This window comes from Cajanus cajan, chromosome 8 (assembly GCF_000230855.2).
Source record: "Cajanus cajan strain Asha chromosome 8, NIPB_CcT2T_4, whole genome shotgun sequence".
Lineage (NCBI taxonomy): Eukaryota > Viridiplantae > Streptophyta > Magnoliopsida > Fabales > Fabaceae > Cajanus > Cajanus cajan.
Genome location: NC_138524.1, coordinates 28,987,996 through 28,998,524, shown reverse-complemented (window position 1 = coordinate 28,998,524; position 10,529 = coordinate 28,987,996). Strand labels below are relative to the sequence as shown.

Below are 10,529 nucleotides of genomic sequence, written 5' to 3'. Positions count from 1 at the left end.
ATGGGAGATGAGAAGAGAAATGTTGCGAATGCCGATGAATTATACTTGGCCGTGTCGGAGGAAGCGATCAGCTCGATTTTGGTACAAGAGAGAGGAGGCAACCAGATTCTTATGTACTTCGTCAGTCGACTACTACAAGACTCCGAGGCCCGATACCAGTTGATAGAGAAGGTGGCGCTCGGCTTAGTACGCACTTCTCGACGCCTTCGGCATTATTTCCAAAGCCACCGAGTAATTGTACATACTGATTGCCCAATCTCTAAGGTCTTGGGCAAGCCTGAATTGGCCGGGAGAATGATGGCTTGGTCAGTTGAGTTATCCCAATTTGACATCGTCTTCAAGCCGAGGGGTCTGATCAAAGCCCAATGCCTAGTTGACTTTATGAATGAGCTTCACCCACACGGCCAGTTCGAAGAGCATTGGTGGACCCTCCATGTGGACGGCTCCTCGAACTACCAAGGGAGTGGAGCAGGAGTAATTATAGAGGGACCAAAGGAGATAACCTTAGAACAATCCTTGCAAATCCGGTTCAAAGCTTCGAACAACCAAGATGAGTATGAGGCCCTGTTGGCCAGATTAAGGCTAGCCGAGGACATGGGTGCATCGAGAATCAAATGCCTAACCGACTCCAAGGTGGTAGCCGAACAGGTGGGTGATAATTTCCAAGTGAAAGACCACAACATGATGAAGGACTACCACGCCTACCAAAAGATGAAGGTGAATTTCCAGGAGGTATTGGTCGAGCAAATCCCACGCGAGGACAACATCCAAGTCGATCAGTTGGCCAGGTTGGCCGCGACCAAGAAAACGGGCCAATTGAGAACTATCATTCAGCAAGAAATCGACCACCCTAGTGTCGAAGCAGAGATAGTAGGAAGCATCGTCATCGATCGCACGGCCACACCGACTCCCAAGACTGGCGAGGTAAAATCAAAACATGCATCACCAATGGGGTCATGCCGGATGACCTGACACAGGCCAAACGAATGAGAACACAGGCCAGTAGATACGTCATCATCGTTGATCAGTTGTATAGACGCGACTTCTCCACCCCGTTACTTAAGTGCCTAGACCCCACAGAGGCGGATTATGTAATGCGCGAAGTGCACGAGGGCATTTGTGAAATGCATTCTGGAGTGCGAACGACAGTCTCGAAGCTCTTGCACGCTGGGTACTATTGGCCGACCATGAACACCGATTGCTCGACCTTTGTGAAGAAGTGCCAACCATGTCAGAAATACGGCAACTTGATTCACCAACCTGCCGAGAAACTGCATTATATTCCTCCGGCATGGTTGTTCGCCACATGGGGGGTGGACATACTTGGACCTTTCCCAGTTGCCAAAGGCCAGTGCAAATTCCTCATCGTCGCCGTGGACTTGTTCACTAAATGGATTGAAGCCGAGCCTCTAGCGAGCATTTCAGCCCATCAAGTTCAGAAGTTTCTATGGAAGAATATCATCACCCGGTTTGACATACCATCAACCTTGGTAACCAACAATGGCCTTCAATTCACTGACCAAAAGCTGAACGAGTTCTTAGCTGGCTTAGGAATACAACACAAGGTCACTTCGGTCGAGCACCCACAGACTAACGGTCAAGTCGAGTCGGCCAAAAAATTCATCCTAACAGAATTGAAGAAGTGGTTAAGAGAAGCAAAGAGATCCTGGGCCGAGCAGTTTCCCGAGGTGCTATGGGCCTACAGATGTACCCGCCAGTCGACCACACAAGAAACCCCTTTCCGCTTAGAGTATGGATCCGATGCAATGCTCCTGGTGGAAATCGAGGAACCATCCTTTCACCGAGCTCACTTCGACGAGTCAAACAATGAAGACGAGCTCCGAGCAAACCTGGACGTTGTGGAAGAGATCCGAGACCGAGCACTAGTGATAGCCGAGGCATGCAAGCAACGCTACAAGAGGAAGTTTGACACCAAGTTACGACCAAGAGAATTCCGGGAAGGCGACCTCGTTTGGAGAGTCACAGGCGAAGCAAGGAAGGACCTGAGACATGGAAAGCTCAACCTAAACTGGGACGGACCCTTTCGCATACGACACAACTTGAACAATGGAGCATACAATCTAGAATAATTATCAGGAGAACCAATTCCTAGAACTTGGAACTCTATTCATTTAAAGATGTATTATAGCTGATGTACAATCGTGCACTCTTTTCCTTGACTGACTCTTTTTTCCCTAAGGAGGGTTTTGGGTCGGCAAGGTTTTTAATGAGGCTCTAAACGAGTATATAAATTCAATTTCAATTCATATTTATGATGTTATTGCTAACCTTATCGTACGCGTATATGTTAATTGCGCTCACAGGTCTACCTTCGGCCTAAGCACGCACTAGGCCGAGTACTCCATCAAAACGTGCACTCGAGCCCGACAGGTTTCCCTCCCGAGTACCCTTCTCCCTAAGGATGTACCTAGGCCGAGCACTCTAACGCCCAATTTTAAACACACTAACGCCAAGCAGAATCCTAGACCGGACCGTCATCGAAGACGTAGGCCGCGTACTCCATCAAAACGTGCACTCGAGCTCGATAGGTTTCCCTCCCGAGTACCCTCCTCGGCTAAGGATGTACCTAGGCCGAGCACTCTAACGCCCAATTTTAAACACACTAACGCCGAGTAGAATTCTAGACCGGACCATCACCAAAGACGTAGGCCACGTACTCCATCAAAACGTGCACTTGAGCCCGACAGGTTTCCCTCTCGAGTACCCTCCTCGGCTAAGGATGTACCTAGGCCGAGCACTCTAAACACCCTAAACACACTAACACCGAGCAGAATCCTCAGCCGGACCATCACCAAAAACGTAGGTTGACCACTCAAAACGAGAACTTGAGCCCGACAGGTTTCCCTCCCGAGTTTCCTCCTCGGTCAAGGATGTACCTGGACAGAGCCTTCTTCCGAATACCATCCTCAGACGAATACGTACTAGACCGAGTACTCTAACGCTCCCTTGCCAAGTACTCCCCTAGGTTAAGGATACACCCGGACCAATCATTCTAGATTGAGCACTATATGGTCGAGAATGCACTCCGAGAACACACCTGAATTGTAAACTCGACCCTCACGGGGACCCTCCTCGGCCAAACATGCATCTTGACCAATCGCCTCTAAACCGAATACCCCGTTCCCAACAGCACGCACCACTAAAGCAGGGAAAACACACTCGCGAAGCCTACTTGCTCGACCGAGCACACGATTCGGTTAAATGTTCATACAGTTAGGCATTATCGAACATTGCAAAATAATTAAGAGCAAAACCTAATATCATTTAAGTATGGCTGATTGTATACGGCTACTTACAAAAAAATTAATAGGTCTTGCCGGCGCCAGTGGCCAAAACACATTACAAAAGGCACTAATGGCCCAGTTACAAATTCTAAATCCTAACCTACCGCCACCCGAGCCAACCCTTACACAGTAGCCGAGTCGTCTGGATTCCCCTTGCCGACCACATCGATCTCGGCCTCTTCTTCCCTGGGCTCGGGCACCTCGACACGAGTCAAAATTCCTCGAGGAGCCTCTTCATTAGGTTGGCTCCATGGGGGAACTTGGCATAACTTATGAACTTCCCCCCATAAAAGTCCCGGCTGACGTCGAACATGAAGTCAGAGGGAACTTCACAAAAGTAGAATGTCTGTCAGATGGCATGTTGGAAGCCGACATCGTGCTGCGTGAGAATCTTCTCGGTGGCATCGGCTTTGAACTTCGCGGCGGCCTCAGTCAGCCGAGCAATCTCACTAGCCGCAGTGGCAGCCTCGACCTGAAGTTTCTGTACAATTAACTTCAGGTCGTCAGCTTCCCTTTTGTGGGCATTGGTGACCTTTTTCAACTCCTTGGCCGACGCAGTGATCTTGGCATTGGCATTCAACGCCTCCTGCAAGTTGTTCTTGGCCTCCCTAAGCCTCCCTTGAAGCCGACCTTCCCCAATGGTCGACCGAATCATGATATGCTTCGCGACCAAGGAAGTCCAAGCATCAAGCTCACAAAAGATCTTATACTCAGCCTCTGAAGACATTCCCTTCAAGTACTGAAGTCTGCCGTTGGAGGTTAGGTCCAGGCCGACCAGGTTCTTGGTCTGGGTATTGGGCACGAGGAAGTTGGACCTAGCCACAACTGCCGGCACAGCGAACGCATCGCAACCCGACTGCTCTAAGGTCGGTTGCTTCTGGCGCTTCATCGATGAGCTTGGGCGATCTACTTCTATGTTCTGCTCGACCGATCGCACCCGAGCCGAGCTAACTTTCTTCTTGGGATCGCCCAACGGAACCAAAACATTCGGTGGCTTCTCACGTTGAATCTTCAAAGCCGACCGAGCCGACGACACTTTCCCACTCGCCTTCGCAGCTTTTTCTCGGTTTTCGAGCAAGGCAGTCACGTCCAAATCATCGCCGACCATTAATCCTGTAACAAAACAAATCTTAACATCAATTTAAAACACTGCTACAATACCGAAGCTAAAAAACATACCTAATAGAGTTAGTTTAAAATTTGGAGTTTCGAATATATCAAGGAGGCCTCGGACAGGCAACCCCTTCGGTAATTTGTCAAGAAGGTCCACAATTTGTTGGTCCTCGGCAGGGAGCTTAGATGCGGCCATCGCTTCGAAACGCGTCGGATGCTTCGTCCAATAGAAGAGGAATAACTTAGACCCCTCTCGATAATAGAAGCAATTGTCCATGTCCGAGCCCCAGCAGATCTCAAAGAAGCCTCTCTTAAAACCCTTGTATGAGGACGTGAACGCCCTCAGAAATTCACGCTTCGGCATGCGGGCCAAGGAGAGCCATTTCACCGGCTCGCTCGGACGTTAGATAAAGAAAGGAGAGTGGTCGAGGAGTAAGGCCTAGGTAGAGGCATAAATTCCAGAAGGCCTGCATAGCGGCCCATGCATTCGGGTGTAGTTGGGTCGGTGCCACATTCAGGACTCGGAGCACCCCTATCTGAAAATCATCAAAAGGCAGCTTTATGCCGAGGTCTTGAAACCAGCACATGTAGGCATAGAAGTAATCCTCTTCCTCTGACCCCGGCTTCAAGAAAACGAAATTAGTGTCCGACCCATCATCGTGACACGCCTCAGCGATCAAGGGCATCTCTCCTTCCCCACTCCCGAAACATTTTTCCAGCGTCACAAATTTATCTAACAGACCTTGGTCGGAGAAAGACGAGAAGTAGATACCGACCTCACTGTCTACCCACTCGTACCTGGGCATCTTAACCGACCCATAATCAATCTTCACACGAGTACTCAACACGACCCGCGGCCTCCTCCCGAGCATCATCCAACCGACCCGGACCATCACCACTCCCTTCGGCCTGGGGGATCATTTCATCGCCACATACAGAGTTCACAACCAACGTCACGGGCGGCGACACCTCCACCACCTCGTCCCCGCTATCCTCTTGGTTGAAAAAGTCCGAGGGGAACACCACTTCACATTACAACGAGGGCAACCTCGAGACTTCACTCGAGTCCGACCCCTCTTTCTCTGCTGAAGCACTCGATGCCTCGGACGATGCCCAACTCCTAGCCGAGGAGTAACCTCTCTCCATTTACTACTAGGAACAAAGTCTTACCTTGCTCGGTTATCTCAGATAAGTCTTGAAGGTTGAGGGTTCTCAGAGATTTTACAGCGTGTAAAATCCACACACCTCCCCTCCTATTTATAGGCAAGGTAAAAGAGGGGAGGTGAAAAGACGTCTCACATCCCCAGCCGTCAGATCCAAACGCTTGGACAAAACTAGATCTCATGACTGTTGGGCCCATGATCGACGTGGCACACCGACCCCAGCCCCATCTCGAAGGGTCGACAAGGCTAACCTCGCCTTGCGTAACACCGACCCCAGTCTTGTCTCGAGGGGTTGGCTAGGATAACCAAGCCTTGCGTAACACCGACCCCAATCTTGTCTCGAGTGGTCGGCTAGTTTAACCAAGTCTTGCGTAACACCAGCCCCAATCTTGTCTCGAGTGGTCGGTTAGTATAACCAAGCCTTGTGTAACACTGGCCCCAATCTTGTCTCGAGTGGTCGGCTAGGATAACCAAGCCTTGCGTAACACCGACCTTAATTTTGTCTCGTGTTGTCAGCTAGGATAACCATGCCTTGCGTAACACCGACCCTAGTCTCGTTTCGAGGGGTCGACAAGGCCAACCGTGCCCCGATGTATCGCCGACCCCCAATCTCATCTCGAGGGGCCGATAAGGCTAACCATGCCGTGCGTAACGCTGACCTCAGTCTCATCTAGAGGGGATGGCAAGGCCTCCCACGCCCAGCGTAACACTAAACCCAGGTCCAAGCACCGAGGTTGCTAAATCTACCAGGGGACTGCCATGCACGCCCGACTCCTAGTGGTCAGAAGCACGCCCAACGTCTAACACGCTTGCACCGTGAACCAAAGTCCTATATAGTTAACACATGTAATGTCTGATGTTAGAGCTTCGGGCCACGGGTACTTATCACCGCCTTCGTCCTTCTAGTCCTTGACATTGCGGGGGTTGTATATCAGATGGCAGCCGACAAGGCCGAACACCCGACCCAAACGAGCCAATCGGCCTTGCCGAGAATACCGACCACCTCTTACCCGGGCCGAACAGGTCGGTGTGCTCGGCCAGGTTACGGAGTTATGCCAGGACAATTAAGGAGAGATTAATTTACCTAATACACTAGTTTAACCCCTAATTCTCCGGGGCTCATTCCCTAATCGCGGCCCAATAACAACCACTATAAATAGACCCCCAACAAAGTACGTAACTAATTTTCAACTACCGCATTTAATACGCCGAACATTTACTTGAGCGTTGGAGTGTCTTTGTAGGCACCCCCTCACTTCGGACTACCCGAAAAGGAACGAGAAGACCTAGATCAAGAATCAGACCCGTTACAACAAGGACAAGTAAAGTGTGTATCCTAATACATAAACATGGCACATCTACAAAAAATCAACAATGGTAGTCTCAAACTATATTATTTTTTTACATCATTAAAATAAAATGATAAAATTGAGAAATTAAATTCAACCAATTAAATAAAATGAGAAACTAACAATTTTTTTCCTTTCTTTTAATATTTTTGATATTTATATTATATGTTTATACACACTTTTTTCATCATTTTTCTTAATTTTGATCTACTTGTCTACTCCTTATCCGATTTGGCTTCATTCAATTATTACTCCTAAGCAACAATATTTTAAAATTTAGACCGGTGAACGACTCGGTGAAGATACTTGGTCAGTGAATCAATTGTTAAACCAATAAATTACCGATTGAACAACATAAATTAATAAATTATCAAATAAATAATTTTAAATCAATGAAATAGCATTAAAAATAATATAAGTGACATGTTTCAACAAATTATAAGTTGGTTCGATGGTTGTTTGTGTCTTTAATATCCAAAATCATGCAGGTTTGATTCTCATCTTGCCCCCCAAATACCTTTCATTTTTATGGATTTTCATCTAAGATATGAATCCAAAGGCTGGCCATGGGAAAGCATTGAACAAACATGCAATCAGCTAGTCCGAGTTGTAACTCATCAGTTTAGTGATTCAACTATAAAATTGGTTCTATCACACTGGTTTGTATCAGACTCATGACATAATCAATCAAATAACTAACTTGAATCGACTTGTTGACTATTTCTTGGTTTGACCGATTCAACTAATTAATTCGAGTTTTTAAAATTAAGCTAAATAATCCATTTGTTGAATTTTGCGTACACATAAGATCAGTATTTTCTTTTCAATATAAGTTTATTATTGGTTTGTAACATGAAGTATCTAATAAGAATTTTAGTTTGTATAATACACAAAATATAAATAGTTATTTTATATAATTAATATTTAAAATAAATAAATATTTTTAAATATATAAATTATGTTATAACTAAAATTTATTATTATGAATATTTTTAAATATATAAATTATATTTTAGAGTTTTGATAAATTATCAAATTATGATATAATGCTATTTTAATCATTATTTTTTTAAAATATTAAATATTATTTTAAAAATAAATTGAAAATAGTATATTGAAATTTATAGATCTGTTAGAAAATTATGTATATAGATAAATATAAAAGGATAACGATTTGGAATTTTTTTATATATTAATTGTTAAGTAAATTTAAATTAATAAATATATTTGAAATGAAATAAAAAATAAACATATATAACTAAAAGCAGCTCAATATATGGATTATAATAAGAGGAGGGAATAACTCTTATAAACACACCCATCCAACAATAATTCTTAAAATATTTTCATTAAGAATAATTAATATAAGAAGATTCTCAATAACTTTTGTTTTTTTTAAGATATGGACTAAAAGAAAAGAAATGAGTGAAATAAGAGGAGAGAAATGATTTTTTTTTTTGTGAGACTCGTTAGTTACTTTTACGAGTAAATTACATAAACACCAGATTTTATGTGATTGAACACACACTTTCTAATTTTTTATTCTCTATTAACTTCTCTTAATTATTTTAAAATTTATATTAACACCTTAGACAATACATTAACCTCCTAATCATTTGAAAAAATGAGATTACTATAAACGTTAAAAAAAGTAAAGATGGTAAGTCCAATTTTATGAAACTTCTAAGGTGTCGGCATAAATCATTCTCTTTTTTTTTATTTAATTTTTTTTTCTCATCTATTTTCATTGACTATTTGTTTCTTCCTTATTTTCTTAAACTAAACAAATTTATTTTTACTCTATTTTTCATTTATTTTCACCCACCTTTATACTTTTGGGGGACCTCATTTAAAGTGGGTTTCCGGAGGGATATATTCGAGGAACATTACAAAAAAATTGTCATATATAGTGACATCATACGTATTATGTGTCATTAAAAACTATTTTTACATATACTATAAATACGATATATGTTGACATATTATTAAAAAGTGTATATATAAATTATAGTGACACATAATATATGTTGTTGAATCTCATTCAAAATCAATATCAAAATTATATGGAATTATATGTCATACACACATGCACACACGCGAGTGCGCGCACACACACACACACACACACACATATATATATATATATATATATATATTGATACCAGATGTCCCGACGGTGGATCTAGGGAAAACGGGAAAGGAGGAATATGCAGATGAGCATGCAACAATTAAAACCAGATTTACGCGGCGGTAGTCCGCACAATACTGGGTATCAAGGGCACACCTGACGAGTCAGGCTTACGAATCCCAGGTTTTCACAAAGTTTTATGATGCAAGAAATAAAAGTAGAAGAAAGAGTAATACAAAATTGTTGTATTGATTGAACAAGAAGATACAAAGGCAAGAGAGAAGGAGGAGGTTCTCACTCTAGACTCTCTTCTGTTTTCAACCGGTGCCACTCTTCTCAGCAGGATACAAATTTATAGAAAACTTAAAGTTACTATTACAACAGTGATTACTATTACAACAGTAAAATGAGTTTTCCGCTACAGTGAACAGTACACTTCCGCTTCCGCTACAGTGAACAGTACACTTCCGCAAAATGAGCAGTAATTGTTGACTCTGGGTTGTTGACTTCTTTCGACAGGATGACGTTAGGATGTCGACAATATTCAGAGCCGGAATGGTGCTTTAACAGCGATTGGAGGAACTCAGTCTTCTTCAGATGCTTCATCAAGGTTGATTCCGAAGCAATCATCTTCATTCTGGAAATATGACCCGGATGAAGAGGATGGAGAAGAGACTTCCTTCTTGGCTTTTCCTTTCGACGAACTGGACTCCGAGTCTGTCTGCAGGAGTTCAAGAATTTGATGAAGGTTTGTCGCTAAAGCTTCATCATTTGTGGATGCTGCAAGGGCTGCTGCGATCTTGGCCTTTCGATTAAGAAACTGGCAAGTTTCTGGATCAGCGGCCTTGAGGCTCTTTGGATTCTTTTGGAACCAAAGCGCTACTCCTTGTGTATTGGCTCGGGATGCATCAAACTGATCCCACCATTTGACAGAGGCTTGCTTGCCTAAGATTGGAAGAAGCTTGGAGGTCTTCTTGAACTGGTGTTGCCAGGCAAAGATCCAAGCTAAAGAGAACTTTGAGAAGAAATGAAGAGATGTATGGAACTGGCTGGTCCCCTCTTCAAACCTTGATTTGAACTGATTATATCCTTCTCTGATGTCTGGGGGAAGGATACTCAGGATAGGTCCAAAATACTCCCACCACTCGGCGAACCATTGTGGAAAGAAATACCGAATATTTTGTTTAAAATAAATAAGCCAGGAGTGCCTGTGGTGTTTGTTTTGAAACCAAAAAACATTTGTCCAGGCATTAAGATAATCCCAGTAATTGTACCCAATCGGGTCAAATGGCTGAGAAAATTTTCTGACTTGATTGGGTTTATTGTCAAAATCTTTGAAAGTCAAAATTTTGAGGATTTGAATTGTCGAGTGCGTGATAAGCTGGTTATCATTTTTGTCAAAATTGTGTTTAATTGAAACAGATTTGGAATCCACCAGTATGAATTCGTAAAATCTCCTTGTCTTGATAAA

General features: G+C 43.5%; 1 protein-coding gene across 1 annotated transcript; it reads left to right on the top strand.

Annotated features, from left to right (window-relative positions):
* Positions 1-972, top strand: LOC145950381 (uncharacterized). The gene has a single exon (XM_083061470.1). The coding sequence runs from the start codon at positions 1-3 to the stop codon at positions 970-972; it is 972 nt and encodes a 323-aa protein (XP_082917596.1).
* The last annotated feature ends 9,557 nt before the right edge of the window (positions 973-10,529 follow it).